The sequence below is a fragment of the Zeus faber genome (genome assembly GCF_960531495.2).
Source record: "Zeus faber genome assembly, chromosome: 1".
Classification (NCBI taxonomy): Eukaryota; Metazoa; Chordata; class Actinopteri; order Zeiformes; family Zeidae; genus Zeus; species Zeus faber.
Window position 1 is genome coordinate 51,574,930 of NC_137193.1, and position 22,500 is coordinate 51,597,429.

At 44.4% G+C, this 22,500-nt stretch overlaps 1 protein-coding gene across 1 annotated transcript in view; it reads left to right on the forward strand.

Moving 5' to 3' along the window:
- nr5a2 (nuclear receptor subfamily 5, group A, member 2) overlaps positions 1-22,500 on the forward strand; it is a 68,280-nt gene that overhangs the window by 32,363 nt on the left and 13,417 nt on the right. The window contains exons 5-6 of the mRNA XM_080007872.1: positions 5,676-5,795; positions 11,603-11,750. Coding sequence (XP_079863998.1) covers positions 5,676-5,795; positions 11,603-11,750 — 268 coding nt within the window. The remainder of the gene's footprint in view (positions 1-5,675; positions 5,796-11,602; positions 11,751-22,500) is intronic.

Below are 22,500 nucleotides of genomic sequence, written 5' to 3' on the forward strand. Positions count from 1 at the left end.
AGGTTGAAATTATAAATTCACAAACAAACTTTTGGAGTTAAAACTTGTGTACACCATCAACAACTTGTAGCCCCGCTCCCCCCACTGACCGCTTCACTTGTCACCTGCTCTTTTTCCCAGCCTGCTTATCACACCGCTGGCCACCGAGTACAGGCCTGAACACACTGAACACCACGATAAAGAAGGCTGCGAGATTTCTGTGGGTTCATGGATGAAACGTGTGTGTGTGTGTGTGTGTGTGTGTGTGTGTGTGTGTGTGTGTGTGTGTGTGTGTGTGTGTGTGTGTGTGTGTGTGTGTGTGTGTGTGTGTGTGTGTGTGTGTGTGTGTGTTGTACTGCAGCCCTTCTAACGTCTGCTGTCCCATAGACCCCACCTGATAGATAGTTAGATAGTTATAGATAAATAGATAGATAGATAGATAGATAGATAGATAGATAGATAGATAGATAGATAGATAGATAGATAGATAGATAGATAGATAGATAGATAGATAGATAGATAGATAGATACAAAGATACAAAGATACAAAGATAAAAGATGGATGGATAGATACCCTAAATATAATCCTTTGTGTTTAAATGATCCAACTAAGCTGGCAGTGAGCTGTATTCAAGCGCGGCATGATTAAGCTTTGTTAGTTACACTCTAAGAACAATGGAAGCTGTTCTATGTGAATTCATGCCCAGTCCCAGGTGGAAACTGGCCCTGCTCGGTGCAAAGGAAAACAGATGCCAAGACAGGACACCCACCACCCCCAGACACGTGAGAGAGCATTTGATGTAGACTACAAACATCACCTGGAGGTGATCCTCATTTGTCAAAAAATGCCTAAGCATTTGAGTTATGGTTGCATTGTGTGCGTACTGTGTGTGTATGTGTGCGTGAGTGTGTGTATACATGGGTGCTCACAAATGGAAATCGGCGTGTATACACGTCAATGGGTTTCTACAATGCCCCCCCCCCCCTCCGCCACCCGCCCCATCTGTGACAAAAATATTGTTATTCCCTCCATTCATTAAGGCTCCACATAAGGAGATTCCATTAATCCGTTCATTAGTCCACATCAAAATGAAACTACTTATTAAAATCAGATCCAGCTGTGTACTCTTGTTAGAGCATAGACCCAGCAACCTTAACAATGCTCATGGCACTAGACCAAAACCAACCACAGAAAAGGGAGGGGGTGTGGGTGGTGTGGGTGGTGTGGTAAGATTTGGCTGTTTTTACGCCACACACCATTATCTCTGCTGTTCTCGTTGCTGGGGGTCGATGAATAAACATTACTTTTGTTGGCGGGTGTTTGAATGCACCGTTTCCAATTAATTTACATTTGCCCTGAAATGGAGGGAATTTCAGCTCTTAATCACTATGTTTTATTTTCTCAATTTCCCTCAAGTCTTTTCTCATTCTCTCATTCCCCATCTGGCACTTTCATTCCACCGACCATCTCTCTCTCTCTCTCTCTCTCTCTCTCTCTCTCTCTCTCTCTCTCTCTCTCTATGGAAAACCCCATTAATCTCAGCCGGCGGTTTTGAACAAAAGCTATGGGCTAAGCGATTGATCTGGGCATTGATCCCACCCTGCTGAACGATCATAAAGGTGTTAAATTGGTTTCTTGGAGGATATGTATTTTTCATCGCTGGCCTCTGCAAGTCGGAGGGGTTCTTCTTGTTGGGGGAGGAGGGAGGGAACGAAATCTGGTGATGATTTCAAAATATTGAAGAGAACGCACCTTGAAAAACTGGTCTTAACTGTAAATGTGGGCTCTGAGGCCGGTTTAAAGCTATTTCGATGGTAGTCTCTTTCACAGCTTAACTTAATAGAACCCAGCAAACCAAATCCACCTAATTAGTTTTCACCAATGCCAAGCCCAGGGAGAGATTGAGGTCTGTCCAAAGGCCCAGAGAGATGGTAGAAATAGTAAGAAGTTCTATCACACATTTATCCTGTATTTGTTCGAAATGAGTACTGATAATGATCTGTATACAGAACATCACGCAGAAAATACGATTTACGCTTTAACCGATTTATTCGTCACTCAAAAACCCAAATGTCTATCGGCCATCTAGTCATAAGAGCATTCTATAAAACTGTGGCTAGCCGAACATTTTCCCCAAATAATTCCTTTAGGATAAGGCACACCTGGAGGATCAGTTTAACAAGGTGCAGTGAAAAGGGAGCCCTCCCCACTGGCTACATCGGTATACTGGCTGCACAGGATGGATGTCCGAACAGTGCAGTGTAGATATGGCCTGTTGCTGCTATGCTGCTGCTTTCATATTGAAACCAAAATGCTGTGGATAATATTTTGTGAGATATTTGATAGCAAGTCATAACTCCTCTTCCAGAACAGCTGCTGAATTGAATCAGTGGTACTAAATGACAAGCTGTCTCAGAGTGCTTGTTGGATGGTAACCTTTTAGAAACAGGAGCATTTAAACATTTAGAAACAGGAGCACTTGAGTTTGATGTTGCTCTGATGTTGGTTGATGTCTACTTTGATTGTTTCCAGCCTCATGTAAGTCGCTTTGGATAAAGCGTCTGCTAAATGAATAAATGTAAATGTAACCTAGGAAATGAGAAGCTTGTTTCACACTGAAATAAAGAAAATGAGCGTGTGTGAGACTCATCTTATCCACACTTTCAACAACGACTTGGTGCAATAACAATAAACCAATAAACTGTTTTTTATTGCTCCCATAGGGTTTAAGTATCTGTCTTTTTGAACTGTATAGGGTTCCAACCTGAAGAAATCAAAATGAGAGAGCTCCGTATCAGGTCATGGCGAACATCTGATGTTTTACTGAGCTAAGCACTGCCAGCAGTCATTGTACTGCGCTGAGAAGCGGGCTCAGATAACAAATGCCTGCGTGAAAAACACAAGACAACGTGCAAGGCTGTCCTCCCCCTCTGTGTCAGAGAGTGTGCACTATCGGAGTGGGCAGGCAGCAGATTTTGTGAGATTCCAAAGATCAGGAGGCTCAGATCACTGTTTGCTTGACAGAGCAAAGGAAGAGCTTGTCAGGGAAACAGCTCGTGTCACTGGCAGTTAAAAGGTCAGTGAACTGATCGCCCGCACCCCCGTCCCACCCCCCCGCCGCCCGCCTGTCTTTCCCCATGTCTATCACTATTCCTCCTTAGCAAGGCGGGTGTCCCCTGCCCTTGGCTAGCTGTCCCACCCATACCCCTTCATCCCCTTTGCGCCATCCCCTTTTGATGACCCGGGTGCTCTTGTCAGAGAAGTGGCTTCCAGGCAGGCAGAGCGAGGACAACCTTTTGATGAGGACCCCGACAACCGTCCACACCACTTGCAGGAGGTGGGGAGGGGAGGCTTTGAAGAGTGCTGGCCGTACAAGAACCCCTATAGCCCAATGCGCCACACGCACGCACGCACGCACGCACGCACGCACACACACACACACACACACACACACACACACACACACACACGTACGCACACATTCTAAAACACATTTCCAGGGCCCTTAGTTTAAATATGAGTTTGGAGGAATGGGACAAGTGATTGGGGAGGGGGTTACAGTACAGTTAGGAGCCTCCCCACCCACAACCACCACCTCTCACTCTGATGATTTTAATGATGGCATTTGAATTTTGCTCTCACCCCATGCTCAAGATGCCTCCGGTGCCAGGACCAAACACAAAAATTATATGGAGAGCCAAAGACAGAGAGAAACAGATAAGAAGAAAAAGAAGAGTGTCCATCACATTGTCAGGCGTGAAAAATGTCACGGCAGCGCTGTTGTACTTATGTAGTCATTTGTCCGTCTCGATAAAAGAAAAATGCAAGACAGAAGGCGTTCCAGTGTTTGATACGTGGCCCGCTAACGTGGCACACTACCACCACACGCTACTGGGTTATGTTTTATTCCCAGTGTGCAATGATTATGCATGGGCATCACAGAAGCACTCTCAGAAAGTCCCGCTATCAGTCACCCACACAAACAGAACCACACCTGTTCAGTATTCTCAGAAACAAGAAAGCAAATCTGCGCCAGGAAGATCTGTCTCCAGACTGTGGAAAGCCAGCTCCTATTCACAGTATCATGTCCTGGTCTCCCCTCCGATGAACTGATATAAGCACTGAATCATCCCAGGCAATTACTCTATTTATTGTGTCCAGTCTGTTGTGTTGTGTTATGTTGCATCAAGCAAATGGTCCAAAAACTGATATGAATTATCAGGAAAGCTAGGGGACAGCTACATGACGTTATGGGAACATCGGCAATACATCAACTAAATTACCATTTTAGACGAAGAACTCCAAGGATTTTGGCAACAAGAGGGACGTCTCATTTGGCTTATTGTGTCTGTGTCATTGTTGTGTCTGTACGCAAAGTAAACAGAAGAATATCTGGTCATAACACACTCGACCGGCGAGAGATAGTCGCCAGAGCGGGCCGCAACCAGCGCTACCTGGTTCAAGGTGATGGTGTTGAATATTGGTTTATAAACACCATGGTACTGATCTTTTCAACAAAATGGTCAACATTACCAAAGTGGTCATTTATTTTAAAGTTCAGCGTGCTGCACCTGCCAGGTCACACCATCGGTCCACATTCCTTCTCTATCCGCTGGCAAGCTCTCGCTGATCTTAGTACACAACATCACAGGCGGTTCTCACCGACCCAAACATACAAAGAATTTCACAACACACAAGATTTCACTGTGCCGAAAAATACGCACAGCGTCCCTCAACGATACCAGAAAATGCTTCCATTGGGAAAAGTGTTTGCATGGAGTTTTGGGGAGGGGGGGGACAAAAATGAAGAAAGAAACCTCTTTCTCCCATACTTTTTTTCCTCATTCTTCCCTTCTCAATGTGGCCTTTCTGTGCGTGGGTGGCTACGAGGGGTAATGATTAACGCAGCCGGCATGGGAAGCGACCAGCGGCCACAATGGAGGGGGTTGTTGTGGAGGACAGAGAGCCTCCGTCAAAGTTGTGTCAGCTTCCCAAACTCACCTGTTCGGCCTCGGAGCTCGCCGCCGCTCGCCGGGAAAAAGTGGCTACTTAATCATTGTTAGTGGTGCTATCACTCAGGGACTGTCAGGACCGGGCAAACAGATAAAGCTTGTTACATTGTCAAATAAGGCACGTAGCAACGTGTCTGACACAGGCTGCAAAGATTCACACGAGAAACTGCTCCGTGTGTGTGTGTGTGTGTCTTTGTGCGCATGTTTGCAAATGTATGTAAAAAACAAAAAGTTTTTGTGGTGCACTATCAACCTATCACCAGCTCTAAACACCTCACAAAAATAGTTGCAATGCAGAAAGATGTTGGATGTGTGACAGACTTTCAAGACGTGATTCATGCTCACTATAATCAATTATTGAGTCTCACTATTTGATCTTCCAGCAAATATGGGATTAAAAAGTCAGATCTCTTTCCGTTTACTTTCCAATGTATTTAAAAAAATAAAATTGTCAATTCATGGGAAAATTCAAATGAAATCAACAGAGATCATACTGCTTGTTTTAATATTTTGTCATCTGATCCTAGAGACACCACGAAAAAAGTTGAGCACAGGAACATGACATTTACTCAGTTAGGGGTAAAGGGGCGACAGGTTTGGAGGAACGACATGAGGAATATTGCTGTTTTTGAGGTCGTGCTCGGCTCGCGTCTGACCTCCGCCTATCCTCGCCCTCCCTCCAGGTGGACGACCAGATGAAGCTGCTGCAGAACTGCTGGAGCGAGCTGCTCATCCTGGACCACATCTTTCGGCAGGTGGTGCACGCCAAGGAGGGCTCCATCCTATTGGTGACCGGGCAGCAGGTGAGCCCCTGAAATCCCACCCCGTCTTCCAGTATTTACCATCTCCACCTGACCCCCCACTCCTTGCTGCCTCAAACTAACCTGTGAGGCCGCAACCGCATGTAACGACTCACTACCTTCTTCAAAACTTTGATTGATCGACCAACTGCGGCGCGAGTCGCCACCCCATTAAATATAGATAAGGCTTATACTAGGTCTACAATATTGTGACATGAATATTTAATTACGTTTCTTTTTTTTTCTTTTATTTTTGCTGATGCATTACAGCTCCTATAGTGAGTAAATCCAGTGCTTGAAAATGTGTGTTAGAGTGTTATTTAGATGCCTCTGGGTCTCGGGGGAGGTACCTGGGGTCAATGCCTCAGGCCCTGTTTGGGAGTCCTCAGAACATCAGGACGCTGGGTTTGCAGTGTGTTCATCCTAACATGTGAATTTTTTATGCACACATACACACACACACACACACACACACACACACACACACACACACACACACACACACACGCACATGCACACGCACGCACGCACACACACGCACACACACACACACACACACACAGACACACACACACGCACATGCACACGCACGCACGCACACACACGCACACACACACACACACACACACACACACACACACACACAAGCACACACACACACAAGCACACACACACACACACACACACACACACACACACACACACACACACATACACACACCCATACACACACACACACACATAATATAGACTTTCCTGGTACCTGACAAATATACACAAAAAAACTCAATCTTTTGCTTGTTTACAGCCTAGCAAAAACAAGCACAAACACACTGACACACAAACTCTCAGGTGTTCTCAGCCTGTCTGTGTTTTGGTTGATACACACACACACACACACACACACACACACACACACACACACACACACACACACACACACACACACACACACACACACAGTTGCTCATTATGAATATGCCTCTCACAGTTGGCATGGCTGTCAGCACAGTCATTATTTATTGATTATTGATAGCCTGGCATTCCAAAATGATGCTCTTCAACAAAATGTTTTTCAACAATAGATGCAGACATAAATATTGGAGCAGGGCAAGGATCTTAGGTGGTGTGTGTGTGTGTGTGTGTGTGTGTGTGTGTGTGTGTGTGTGTGTGTGTGTGTGTGTGTGTGTGTGTGTGTGTCTGTGTATGTGTCTGTGTATGTGTATGTGTGCGTGTGTGTGTGTATGTGTGTGTGTGTGTGTGTGTGTGTGTGTGTGTGTGTGTGTGTGTGTGTGTGTGTTGTATACTGTACAGGGAGGGCTTGTTTGACTTTCATGATTCTGAATGAAGACAAGGTCAGCAATAGATTGACAGACCCAGTGAAGTAGTGCTTCTCGTAAGTCAGTGGGGGTATGCAGTCGAAAACTGGCATGCGTCGAAGGAGTAAAGAAAGGGGAGAGAGGGACAGAAAGAAACAGAATGACAAAGACGGGACGAGGATAGCGGATGGGAGCAGAGAAAATAAGTAAGAAAAAGAGAGTGGTCACTACAGGGTGAAAGAAGGGATGGTGTCATTCACGCCCACGCATACACAAACACCTCCCCAGCGCAGGAGAAGCCGAGAGCGCCTCCGGTCTCTCCTCTCCTCCCACATGGAGGGCACTGGGCCCCCGCCATCGCTGCCCAAACTCCCAGCAGTGCACTCCGCTCCTCTGTATTTGATCTGTGGTGTCTGACTGCGAGAGGAGAAATGGGAGAGAGAGAGAGAGAGAGAGAGAGAGAGAGAGAGAGAGAGAGCGAGAGGAGAGAACGAGAGGATAGGAGAGAAAGCAGCACAGAAAGAAAGGAGGCAGTGGCACATGACAGGGGTGAGCAGGGAAGAGAGGAGGAGAGGAGAGGAAAGGGCAGGTTGAGAAGGTGGGAGAGGAGAGAGGAGGAGAGGAGAGCAGAGGAGAGGAGAGGAGAGGGTAGGTTGAAGAGGTGGGAGAGGAGAGAGGAGGGAGCAGTAAAGCAGAGTGGAAAAGATGAGGAGAGAGGCCAGGATCAGAGGGAGGAGGAGATGAGGGGATGAGAGGAGAGAAGGAGAGAGGGATGAGGAGAGGAGTAGAGGGGAGAGAGAGCGAGAAAGGAGAAGAAGGCAGGATGAGATGATGAGGTAGGAGGAAGTCAGGAGGAGGAGGAGGAGGAGGTGTGGGACGACAATCATGTGTATTTGAATATTTCGCTTAATGACCAGCTGGTGTTGGCGGCAGAGTAATAGTGTGTGTTTAGTGTGTGTTTAGTGTGTGTTAAGTGTGTGTGTGTGTGTGTGTGTGTGTGTGTGTGCGTGTGTGCGTGTGTGTGTGTGTGTGTGTGTGTGTGTGTGTGTGTGTGTATCACAGCTTCTGAAACAGTTCATTATCTTCGATTATTCTCTGCTTGGCCAGGGGTGACAGCACAGCGCCAACCAGGGATATTTAGACCGATGTAACATTGACACGCTCAGACACACACATACACACACACACACACACACACACATCTATATATATGGCGCTCATCGGCATTACTTACATGATGCACTGAACTAAAGGCTTAGATGTAAAGTGCAAATGCGGCAGTGGGCGTATGGAGAGCCACTGCCTGCTTCCTGAGTCTTTACGTGACTGCTTAAAGCCCGGCCTGAGCCTCCCTGTGCTCAAAAGGCCCAGGTGCACTCTGGGGGGGGATTATCTGAGTAATGTGGCGACATATGACACCCCAGGGAGACGGGCTTTATGGTGGCATGCCCCGGCTTCAGTTCCATCCGATGGCCCAACAGAGCCTTTGTCGGGCGTGTGAAGTGAAATGGTCAGACAAAGCAACAAACAAGTGAAGAAGTAAGAACTTATTCCTGTAGTTGAGACGGACCAGCGCCAGTGAAAAAGAGAAGAATCACTGGCAAATGCAAAGTATCAATGTAGAGAAGTAAAGAACATGCTGAAAAGAGGTTTGGCGCATATATTCAACATACTCCTCGACACATACTGTACCCGCTTTTTATTTGCCGAGACTCAGGTCAATGTCGTCCATCTCCATGTTCGCTGCAGGCCTTTGTCCTACTCACTCAGACCTTCAGGGAAACCAGCGACAAAGTTGCAAGAGCAGAACTGCCGGTCCCAGACTCCCTAAATTCCACTACTTCTCTGCCCTCTCATCTCTATCTCTCAGTCAAACATCCCCCCCCCCCCCCCCCGACTTTCTCCATCTCTGCCTTTTTATCTCACATTGCTGACAGTGGAGACAGACGGGCGACTACGAGCCTTTTACATTTTTCTGAAGGGGTAAATGGGGCGCTCGCTTTGTCCTTTGAGGATCAAACCCAATCAAAAACAATGTGACTCATCAAAAACGGCCAAACCCCCAAAATGACAAAGATTGGACCGAGCGAATAAATGATTTAGCAAGGTCTCACACCCCTGGCGACCAATCCAGTTTTTTCGGCGTGAATAGTGTGAAAACTCTCGCACACCAGGCTGGCGGCGCATGAAAACGTTGGCGCCGTGCCAAAATTGACATTCCTCCTCGGCCGGCTGCGCGGCAATGTCCGCGGATGAGGCGAAGAACGCTCGGTGCTCTCCGGCTCTTTCTTGACTTTACACACGTCAATGCGTGCCATGCATCAATCCGCTCCAGGCATCCATATTCATATTTAATGTGACGGTTATCAGATTCACAATGATGAGTGAGGATTTGAAGATTTATTCATTTATTTACTCTGCATATCTCCAGGAGGCATACTAAAGCAGTATTGATTGATTGATTGATTGATTGATACGCAGGTCACCGGGGTTGAGCGCTAAGTCTGCTATAGTGACATTATGCTGCGGGTTTTTTTTTAAACTCTGTCTTTTTACTTGAGGCTAGAAGGTAATAACCCAGGGCATTACCATCAACAGTCCAATCCTTCAATGAAGTTATTTCATGCACAGTTGATTTTATGTAAATTGATTGACACCTCAGAAGGGGGTAGTGTCTGCCTCTCAGCGAGCCATAACTCTCACGGTCTCTGAAAGTGAGAAAAGGAGGAGTGCGAGAGCGATAGCAGAGCGAGCGAAGGAGATATTGACAGAGAGACGGATAGGAAGGGGAGGACAGAATGGGAGGAGAGAAAAAAGATGAGGTTGAGCTGAGGAGGAGGAAGGTATGATTTTTGGGGGAATTTATTTTTTTTAATTCTCTTGGCTTACCCCCCTGCCTCCAAAACTGTGAGTGGGATCAGTTCAAATTCACAATAAATAAACTCCAAATCCCAAATCAATTTGATTGCAAATGTAGCGCTCACAGGGACCCCCGTTCCTAGCGGAGCTTCAGGAGGTGCACGCATCCACACCCTCCTTACCCTGGAAACCGCCGCGCAAGTCAATTATGGTAATGAATTGTCAATAAATATAAAAATTTAATATGGTCCTGCTTACTGTGAGTGGCAGCTAAGGACTTGCCTCCCAGACAAATGTGCTGCGGCTGCAGATATTAAGTGCACCTGAAGTGCGAGGGGGGGGCTTTGTAGAACTTGGAGGTTCAGGAAAAGAGCTTGTGTGGTTAGATCACGCCCCTGCTGAGGAGTGGAAATAAATAACATCTATCTGGATCTATCTGTCTGTGTGTCTACCTATGAAACACAACTTGGGTCAATATTAAATAAATACATAAACAAATAAATATGCCTATGAAACAAATCCTGAAATAAATAAATGAGGTAATTATAGTCAATGTTACATGTTAACATAAATATATACATGTATATGAGTGACTATAGTTCAATAAATAAATAGTTTTTTATTTTATAAAGGATGTTTTTCAAATGACAATTTTTATTTATTTCAGGGGACTTTTATTTCATCATTCCACATATATTTATTTCAAGGCACTTTTATTTCAAAATGCCACATTTCTCACAGGCAAATGAATGGGGCGTCGTTATCTCACAGATTCTGTTCCCGGGTCCCGACAGAAGCGACTCCCACTGCCAGGGCACGGATTTTGCACCCAGGTGTGGATCTACTGTCCGCAAAGAAAGAATGGCCTCTCCCCCTAGCCGTGAAATGAAAATAAAAACGTCATTTATAAAATTAAAAATCGATCTATTTATTTATTTAACTATATTTATTATTATGCATATTATGTATTTATGGATTTATTGCGTCATTTATTTATTTCAGGATTCATTTCATAGGCATATTTATTTATCTATGTATGTAGGTATTTATTTATTAAATATTGACTCAAATGTTGTTCCATATCTATCTGGCTATCTATCTCTCTGTCTATCCACTTACTTGCAGTTGCATTTTTGCTGCTTTGCTCTTTTAACAACTACGGTAATGCCTGTGACCTCACACATGTTCACACACATGCCCACACACACACTCTATCTCTCTCTCTCTCTCTCTCTCTGTCTCTCTCTCTGTCTCTCTCTCTCTATCTCTCTCGCAGACATACCAATACTGTCAACTTTAATGTCCTGATCACATGAGTGGAGAGAAGAGTATTAATTAACTGGGAAATAAAAATAAATCCCCCCGCAATATTTAAGAAATGCAGACACAGACTTATCCCAAAAGTGTAAAAGGATCTTTGATATTTCTGAGGGCTCTTCTCCTACTCACCCGTTCTTTCAACATAGTGCAAAGAAGATTTTGTTCAGGAACTTAACTCCAATGAAGAGGGAATAAATCAACGTCATGCTTCAAAACAAATATCGCCTCTTTAACCTCAACGTCTTCTTCTTGTCCCTTGTTCCCTCTTCCCTTCCTCCCTCCGTCTGTCTCCGACCCCTCCCTCTGCCTCAGGTGGACTACGCCGTCATCGCCTCGCAGGCAGGGGCGACGCTCAACAACCTGCTGAGCCACGCCCAGGAGCTGGTAGCCAAGCTGCGTTCCCTGCAGCTGGACCAGCGGGAGTTTGTCTGCCTCAAGTTTCTGGTGCTCTTCAGTCTGGGTGAGGTTCTTTTGACATCTTCCGGATTCAGATGGCGTTTGTGTTTTGGTTTAAACAGTAGAAACTTGTTTTTGAAGATTGGGGCCAGGGATAATAATTGCATGGTATGTTGTGGGAGGGGAGACGTTAAGGGGGCTGGAATTTGTTGGACAGTTCCCCTAGTGTTGGGTCTGGGGGTGGGATTTAGAGTGGAGGAATAATAGCAATTTAAGGGAAGGAGAGTGTGTGTGTGTGTGTGTGTGTGTGTGTAGGGGTGTGTATGTGCATGCATGTTAGTGTGTAAATCCCACAGCCATTCCCTTGTCTGCGAGTCGAGGTCAGACGTAGCCAGGAGACTGTCATCTCCGTGCTCACCTAATGAGTCTGCAACACACTGTCTCTGAGGATACGACACACACACACACACACACGCACACACACACACACACACGCACACACACACACACACACACACACACACACACACACACACACACACACACACACACACACACACCAACAAACAAATAAAATGAAACAAACAATAACATTGCAAAGACACATCGCCACGCCGACAGCAAACACACACTTCGACAACACAATCTTTGTTTTGACAGCTGAAGCAGAGATATTGAGCCGGCTGCATTTCCAAAATGTCATACCAAGTGTAAACTTTTATTGTTTGTCTGACATATCTTTAGTCGGACAACAACTCAAAACACTTTGTGCAGTGGCACCGGCTCACTTTGAGTGAAAGGCTTTTCCAGGAATTCTTCTGAGTATCGGCAACTTTTTTGGGTTGAATTGTGGAGCAAACAAAATAAAGACTTTTCCGGGAGTCACACAGGGCATATATCCTCTCTCTCTCTCTCTCTCTCTCTCTCTCTCTCTCTCTCTCTCTCTCTCTCTCTCTCTCTTTAATATATCTCCCTCATCCCTCTCACTCTCCTGCTTTTTTACAGAAAATGATGAATATGATAACACACGCACACACACACAAGAACAAAAGTATGATTACTGTTTGTGTTAGTGGTCGAGTTTGGGGTTGTGTGTGTGTGTGTGTCAAGGTGCAGGGGTGGGTTGGGTTGGGTGGGGACAAGGGTGTAAATAATTTGGCAGAAACATCATCCATAATGAAAGGCTCACCTGAGGCAGGTGTATCGCCCCTGGCGATGCCTGTTCTCCGGCGCTGCCCGCATCTCCCACAAAAGAAGGCTTACAAAGCCGCCGGGGGAGGAGGAGGGAGGGCAAGGCGAGGGAGGCGGGGGAGGCGGGGGAGGCAGGGGAGGCGAGAGATTTAGACCTGGAGTGATTAATATCATCTCACCGCTGAGGAGAGATAAGTGTGTGCGGGTGTGTGTGTGTGTGTGTGTGTGTGTGTGTGTGTGTGTGTGTGTGTGTGTGTGTGTGTTTATGCATATGTATGACTCCAAGGAAAATAACACAGTTTGTGGTTGTGGGGCTTAAGGTGTAGTCAGAAAGTAAAGGTTTTTGTGTGTGTGTGTGTGTGTGTGTGGGGTGGGGGGGCATATCGTCTGCACAGCTATGCATTTGGATGTCTCAGATAGTATCAGATTTTGTATATTCTTTATATTTTTAGAAATGACAGTTTCTCTTTTGTATTTTTTTGTATTTTATTTATTATTTGTATATATTTGACAATTTAATTTTATTGTATTCATTTTATTACTGTACATTTTATTATATTTATTATTTTTATTCCCCAATTTTTTCAGATGGTTTTCATTATTATTATTATTATTATTATTATTATTATTATTATTATTATTATTTTATTATTTAGTTTTTTTTATGCTAATTGTCTGTAGTGAAACGCACCAAACCTCTCCAGAACAAATTCCTAGTTTATGTCAATGTACCTGGTGGAATAAACTGATTCTGATTCTGGGTCTGAATGTAAAAAAGGTGTTTGTGTGTGTGTGTGTGTGTGTGTGTGTGTGTGTGTGTGTGTGTGTGTGTGTGTGTGTGTACGTGCGCATTAGTATGGGTGTATTCACACATTCGTCCGCACACTGAGTGCTCCATCCTCGGCCGCAGAGCCAATTAATATGGAGTTAACGAAATGAGGCGTGAAAGTATGGGGCCCTCCGCTGGCTGAATAACAGGACAAGAGGCTGGAGGAGAGCGGGAATAGCCTCCTCTATGAGCATCGCTAGCTCTATTAGCCCCGTCAGCGTCAATGTCTGATTCCCTAAAGCGGGAATCATACCCCTGAGCGAGTCCTTAATACAAATTACATCCATGTTAATTGTAATCAATACAGAGTTAATCTTGAATATGAGAACGGATTGAATTGGTATCGGAAATGGAAACTCAGGTTGTGTGAGTGTGTGTGTGTGTGTTTGTGTGTGTGTGTGTGTGTGTGTGTGTGTGTGTGTGTGTGTGTGTGTGTGTGTGTGTGTGTGTGTGTGTGTGTGTGTGTGTGTGTGTGTGTGCGTGTGTGTGTGTGTGTGTGTGTGTGTGTGTGACTTCTCTGGGGCATCATGGCCGCTAAGTCTTTCTAAGTGAAGCCTCTTAAAGGAAATCAAAGTTGTGTCTGCCCGGGGACCAGAATACCAGCCTGTCTCTACTTCTGGCAGCGCCGCAACCTCTCTCTCTCCCTCTCTCTCTCTCTCTCTCTCTCTCTCTCCATCTCCTTCCCTTTTCTTCCCATATCTGTATTATACAATGCAGAGTCATAGTGATATGCACCAATGCAGCCAGTAAACGGCTCAGCATACGTTATTTGGAATTTTGTATAAAACATAGTTTGTCTTGTTGGCAATTCTGTTATTGCAATATAATCTCTTCCTGGAACATTTCCATTTATTCTACCAGACTTTTTCCATAGCCTGATAAAGATTATTTCCTTTAATTAAAACATTGTCTCGGCCATTTTGTGTCCGTGGTAGTTTTGCCTGCCACACGCCACCCAAGTGGCGTTTCCAGGGCCCTCCGGTAGTAGACATCAGTTTATTGTGGAAAGGAGGCTAGGTGGAATTAGCCAAGAGCAGATGGAACATGTCATGACAGGGCTCCCCTCTTGAGTGTGTGTGTGGATGGGGTTTTTAAACTTGCCGTTCATTAGCCCAACCAATGAGCGTCCAGTGTGGCTGCTCAAACAATCCCATCCACACACCACAATGTACGTGTGCAAACATTCTGGATCTTGTTCTTAAGAACGGCTGTTAAACTCATAGTAGCACATTGTTTATTTCTGGATTCTCCAAACTGTAAATCATTATATTGAACGTTTTTTTGTTAGTGTTTTTTTGACAATATTTTTCTTCAGTACTTTGTTTTTTTTCGAATATTGTGACTGACCTTGAGGACTGGATTTTTTGGACAATGGCTTTTTGTTTTGTCGTAGATTTTCGTCTTTTTTTCGGCATCGGGAACAATAACAAAAGCAAACTTTGTCATTTCTTTTCATAACAGTAATAATAAATATTTTTTTATTAACATAATAAATACATGTTAGTTGTAATTACATCTTAATTTTCTTCTGTTAATAATGTACAATAATGTGGAAAATTCAGTTTAATAGATTACTTGCCTATATTGTAATGCAGACAACATTTATGGAACTTTAACATTAATTTGTCATTAGAATTATTATGGAAGAACTTGTCAATACCAAACACTTTCTGTCTTTTCATTTTACTCTGCTACCTTTAGCTGTGGGAAATTCTTTTTACATGACATTTTTTGAAGAAAAAACGTTTATTTTATACTTTAAACCAAATCTTGTCATTGTTATAAGGTACCTTGTTGTATACAAGTACATGTGCAGTCTCAGTGATGCAAGGCGATGTTGGGTCTCGTGTGCGTCAATGATGACGTATTTACGTAGGTTTACGTATTTACAGAGATTTGCAAGTAGTCGAACTTACATAATTTAAGTGGTGACTTATTTCCTTGGATTACATTTCAATAAGTGACATTTCCATGAAATATAAAAAACGTTGTGGTATTTCTGTGAGTAATTAACATTGCACGGCTTCCCCTTTTATTTTTCCAGTGGATCGCTCGATCTTGAACGTATCACTCAGTCACACATTCGAGTGGATTGGACTCACCGTGGTCAGGAGTTTTTGTAGACAACTTGTTTTCATATTCATGAATCCGGCAAAGTTATAGGGACCAAAGAGATAAAATATCAATCGAACAGATCCATAGAAATCTACCAGGTTAGAAAGTACTTAAATATACACGTAAACGCTTAGTTTGTAATTTCGAACCACTACAGAAGTGACGAGTCTACACCGCACACATGACCCGGTCCAAATGGACATTCTGAATCAAAACCTGCACATTTACGGTAAATAGTATGAAGACATCATAAAGCGTCTTATAATAAATCTCATAGTGTTCATTTTGTTTACAAATAGTGGTATGTCAGTCGTTTTTCACTTATATCTGCTCAATATGTGGATTGATTTGGAAGAAACTTAAACAACAAGATGCTTGTGTGATACTGGTTTAAACGACACCTTTATAAATATAATAATAATAATAATAATAAATATAGCTGCAGGCAGCAATGCACGGGTCCAGGTTTGTCGGTGTGAGGTGTTTGACGAAAGGATGTACAAGTCCCATTCGCAATACTGAGGAATTTAGTAAGGTTAATGTTATAACCGTAACTACAATTCCTGTTTTGACGGCACAACTCCATTTGTAGATGTTGAGAGCATTATCAAGGCTGAGCTAATCACCATTCCATCACCAACCCTCTCTGAGACGGCGGCAGTTTGACCGTGTCATTTTTTGCATTCGTTTGAGTGTGAAAGAGACACAAAAAAGAAGAAAGATGCGCCCGGTCAGGGTTAGCTGAGGGGATGTGTAAGCCCACGTTGTCTTGCACATATTTGTGGTCTGACCTCAGTCTTTTTTTTTTTTTTTTTTTTTTTTAAATTGTTGTTTTAAAGTTCATACCACAAAATGTCTAAAATACAGCCATGTGTCATCAAAATCATCAGTGGTGTCAGCTAATTTAATATAACTATTCACACCTTTTTATAATTCCATGTCCTTAGTCAATGTTAAAGCATTGCCAGAGTAAAGGTATGAAAAAATTGCACAGATGTTACAGCAAGTTTGTGTACATTGGGGACACACACATTGGGGGACACACACAATCATTATAGCACTGATATAGCTCCATATCCTTTGGAGTCAAGTGTTCTTTGAACCTACTCAATGACAAAAAAGTAAACACTCAAATAAACACATATTACAACACACACACACACACACACACACACACACACACACACACACACACACACACACACACACACACACACACGTCGTGGGAGGACAGCCACAAGGCATATTCCAATTGCCCGAGTGTTCATTTTACTTGCCTCGGGCAATCGGGAAACCGTTAGTGTCAACCCCTGCTCAGAAGGTACTGCTGTAGTCCCTTTGAGCAAAGAACCTATTATCCATCCGCACCAGAGTGGCTCATGATGCAACTGTATGGGCCGGGTAAAGGACAGAGCATTTTTTGTCATTACAATATTACTTTGATTTAGTAGGGGTGCTGGTGCTACAGGAATATTTTTCACCTGACAACCCTACGAACACACGGAAGGGCAACACAGGGCTGTTGGTCAGAGGGAAGTCATCCAGGGCAGGGTTGCTGCCACAGACCTCCAGCTCCACAGGTTATGCCCTGTCAGATGTAATTGAGGGAGGCAAGTGCTGTCAGCCCTCGTAAGCCCGGAGAAGAGGCAGTGTAGGGGCCCGGTCCGGCACTGGGTGGTAAGTGCTCCCAGCGGACAGAGCAGATTTGTGGTTACTGTCCTAAATAATTCTCCCCAAATTTGGAGTCTGTAGCCGGTGGAAAGCCATTGAAACACTGGCAAAGGGCACCGCTAGAGTTTGTCTTTTACATGAAATGTTGCACAATTTTTCAACGAATATCAATGAGTTTAAAACTAGAAAGTTAAACCAGATTACCATTTTTTTTCCTCTATCCAAAAATATCCATTTCCTATCCATTTCCTACTAGCACATCATATTTAATATACATCAACTCCTAGAAACCATGCATAGTTAAGGTTAACTAGCCGTGTCAAACTTTGCTGGGGCTGGGTAAATGGTTATTTACATATAACTGAACTAACCGAGATTTGAGATGGAAAATAGAGTTGGGATAGTGGTCTGACGTGCTGTTAACTTTGAGTGACTTTCACAATAATTTCATACACTTAGGATACGCTTCAAGAAATAAGGGACTCAGAACCCAGATATGTGGTAAAGCTGAATCCCAAAACTAAACATACACTCAGTTTTCTCCTGATCAGAGAAATGGATCCAAATCCATTTGGCGGCGTCCCATTAATAGGAAAAGCTGGTGATGCATGATGAGGCATGGCCGGTGGAAGAGCTGGCTCAGCACAAGGTTGGCGTCGGTCCAGCAATTAGTCAGGCTCCAAGATCAGAGGTCAGAGACAGCCATTTGTTTCTTGACATCCATCCATCCGGTTTCCAGCTTTTCCCCCATCAATGTTTGTCGGCCTCTCTCTTATCTCCACACCTCCACCTCGAGCGTTCAGCCTGATTGGCAGACCCTCTTTACCTCTGCCTCTACCCCCTCCTTTAACTCCTCCTCTACCTCCTCCTTTAACTACTCCTTTACCTCCTCCTCTACCTCCTCCTTTAACTACTCCTTTACCTCCTCCTTTAACTACTCCTCTACCTCCTCCTTTAACTACTCCTTTACCTCCTCCTTTACCTACTCTTTACCTCCTCCTTTAACTACACCTTTAACTACTTCTTTACCTCCTCCTTTAACTACTCCTTTACCTCCGCCTCTACCTCCTCCTTTAACTACTCCTTTACCTCCTCCTTTAACTACTCCTTTACCTCCTCCTCTACCTCCTCCTTTAACTACTGCTTTACCTCCTCCTTTACCTACTCTTTACCTCCTCCTTTAACTACACCTTTAACTACTCCTTTACCTCCTCCTTTACCTACTCCTTTAACTCCTCCTTTACCTCATCCTTTAACTACTCCTTTACCTTCTCCTTTACCTCCTCCTTTAACTACTCCTTTACCTCCTCCTCTACCTCATCCTTTAACTACTCCTTTACCTTCTCCTTTACCTCCTCCTTTAACTACTCCTTTACCTCCTCCTTTACCTCCTCCTTTAACTCCTCCTTTACCTCCTCCTTTAACTACTCCTCTACCTTCTCCTTTACCTCCTCCTTTAACTACTCCTCTACCTTCTCCTTTACCTCCTCCTTTAACTACTCCTTTACCTCCTCCTTTACCTCCTCCTTTAACTACTCCTTTACCTACTCCTTTACCTACTCCTTTAACTCCTCCTTTACCTCCTCCTTTAACTACTCCTTTACCTCCTCCTTTAACTACTCCTTTACCTCCTCCTTTACCTACTCCTTTAACTCCTCCTTTACCTCCTCCTTTAACTACTCCTCTACCTTCTCCTTTACCTCCTCCTTTAACTACTCCTCTACCTCCTCCTTTACCTCCTCCTTTAACTACTCCTTTACCTTCCCTTCGACAGAGTCTTGCTTTCCTCGTTTGTCTCTGCATCTCCGAACGGTCCATTTTAAATCTTTTTGCTGCTCTAAGTCATCTCTTCATTTTCCCCTATTGCATAAGATATTCAAACCAGCCGGAACAACTCTATTTTACTCGTCAGAATTTTGGAAGAACAAAATGACTTAGATCAGGTAAATACCGCCTGACTGCATCCCACTGAAAACATTGTCGTACTAATCAAATAACACACTCCTTTCATCAACCCTTCCCTTTGTTTCCAAATTCGCTGCTCACGTGTCTTTGTCTCTCCCTCGCTCTCTCCAGCCAACTCTTCATCATCCCCGTGCTCGCCGGTGTCTCTCATTAGCATGTTTAGTGTGTGGTAGAGGTAGGGCTTTTCTTTTTTTTTTTCGCCCCCACTGTGCACACGATGCGAGGTCACAAACACCAATCTGCTGACAACAACACAAACACAGACAACGTGATCAACTCTGGTGGAGAAAAAAAAAAGAGGTGGTTGTTTTCCTTTTTCACTCCGTCTCATTTTCCTCCATTTCCCAACAGTGGGGGAGAGAGAGAGAGAGAGAGAGAGAGAGAGCGAGAGAGAGGGAAAACACATAATTCCCAGACAGGTATGTCCTAATTAAGCAACAGCGTAGCCTGCTTGGAATCAATGCCCTGATCCCTGGCCGGCGACCAGGGGAGTTTGCTAATTCATGCACGCCGGGCCCCATCCTCCCATAATGCCCGGCAAATATTCATTTCCTGAAACAAACCGAATCATTTGGAATTCGTCAGGGATTGATTAACATTGGGAGGCGGCGACGGTTCAATATTTACACCCGCCGAGACCTGTAGCAGCGGCCAAATAATAGAGCATATAACACCCGCACGCCTTACAACTTAAGTACATGCAAGATAATAGGTGCAGGGGCTGAGTGAGTCAGGCTGGAAGTTTGGTGGTAAGGCCACTGGATGGGGAGCCACTGACCTGTGTGCATGTTTGTTTGTGCGTGCGTGCGTGCGTGCGTGCGTGCGTGTGTGTGTGTGTGTGTGTGTGTGTGTGTGTGTGTGTGTGCATGCATGTGCCCGCATCAAGCCATCGTCTCAGTTATTTCAAAGCCCACACCGACATTCTGAATTGTCAAGACATGGAAGACTGTAAACGTCTGTATTTGGTTCCTAAGTGGGAACCCATGTAGCAACAATAAGCGGTGCTATTTCATCACTTTGTTTGAAAGCATGGCTTTCGCAAAGTGCAGTGGCAGACAGCCGATGATGGAAAAATGCTTGGCTCTCATCTGTTTTTCAAACACATTTTTCGTTCCTCAACATCTCCTCCCAGGACGTGGGAGGAGAAAAATGAAAAATAAAATTTCACTATGTGGTTCTGAAAAAGATCAGACTAATAATCAGGAATACAAGACTCAAACCCAGCTAATCGTGTTTGACATTTCTTCCATTTTCTTCATCATCTGAACCAGGCAGGCGGAGAGTGCCGAAAAAGCAATGAACCTCATATTTCCTCCTGCCGATTTTTCGGCCTCAGAAGTCTTAACACGACGAAGAGGCCGGCATCAGCGCCTGCCGCGTTGTGGGGAATTCTATGTAATGAGGCTCGGTAAAAGCTCCAGATCCCTTGTCTGCGGCTATCACGTGGTACTACCACAGCTTGTTGTCATTAGGTTGCCGATGGTGCGAGAGACGCTTCCCTCACCCTTCGCTCCACTCAGCTTTTCCCTCACACTGACCCCAGATGGATTTCGACATTCCATAATGTATCTCCAGGTTAGCATTTCAGTTTATAGCCATCGAAAAGGCCCTCTCTTCCCTCTGTTTTTCAGCTCTTATCGAACCCAGGAGAAGTTTTTATGTGATGATTAGGTGGAAACGGCTCTTTATCTGGGTTCCAAAGGTCCTTATCAGACAGTAAAGGGGTAGACTGGGAGGGCTGCTTTGCAGGGGTATTTGTTCATGGATTGGACCCTAGCAATAATGCTTTAGAACGACCTGATAAGGTTAAGAAAGCACATAAAGGTGAGTTAGGTGAGGAAAATCAGGATGTGGAGTATTACTGCCAAGAATGCAAACAGCCATCTCTATTTATTATGAATTGGGCATGAGCGTACAGGTACAATATTATCAAGAATGTGTGAATGTGAGAACCCTGTGTAGATTAAACACTAAAAATGCATCCAAAATTATTTGAGATTAATATGATAATATCTGAACACAATGAGTTGCATTGCTTTTACTGACACAGTTGTTGAATTGGGTCATTATAAACATGGACTGAAAGAAAAAGTAGAAGTAATATGAATATGCTTCTGATATATTCAGACATCCTGTTTGCCGTAACAAAAACAGTGAACGCCTATAAAGACAAATAACTCCAGGTAGGAGTCTGTGATCGAACAAGAAAACACTTTTAAAGTAAAACTCAATTGAATGTATGATATCATATTAATCTGTCTGTCAGCTTTGTCTTGGCAAATCATTGTCTATTCTGTACAAACCATAGAGAGACATGATCTGACATATTGGCCCTGAGGTGATGCCGAGCACACACACCCTTCTGGATCTTGTGGATAGTAAAGCCCAATCTGCCCCCCGATGTGCTCCTGGTGCCACTCCGAGGAGAAAAGTGTCGGTGTCTATTTATTTCTGGAGTCGGTGTCAGTAAGTGAAACACAGCGGCACGGCGGCCGGCGTGCGCGCTCGCAGGCAGCGCTGACGGCTGCGTGAGAGCGCTGGAAATTTAACGTGCACCTTAACTCACTGCTCGGTTAGAGCGCTACACGTTACACTCCGTAAAGCTCGGCTCTGTCGCCTTAACAGCCCTGCAAACTATCCTTCTGTCGCTTGCAGCGCACAGCCTCTTAAAGTTTTCCTGGGGTTAAAATAAACCACCAACCTTTTACATCTTTCTATCTCTCCTCTGCCTCCTCTTTCCCTCTTTTCCTCCCTTCCTCCCATGTGGGCTGATTTAAGGCAGGGCGAGCTATAGATGCGAGGAGAAACCTCACTCCCTCACCCCCGCCACCTCCCTCCCCCCTTATTACAGGCTGTCAGTTTATTATAAAACATTAGGAAAGCAGAGGGACACTTGCAGTTACTGTCCTATCGATCGGCAGAAATAGATTCTGTGATTTAGTGTCATCGTGCACTCCCCCATTCCTCCCATACGTGTGCACACACACGCACACACACGCACACACACACACACACACACACACACACACACACACACACACAC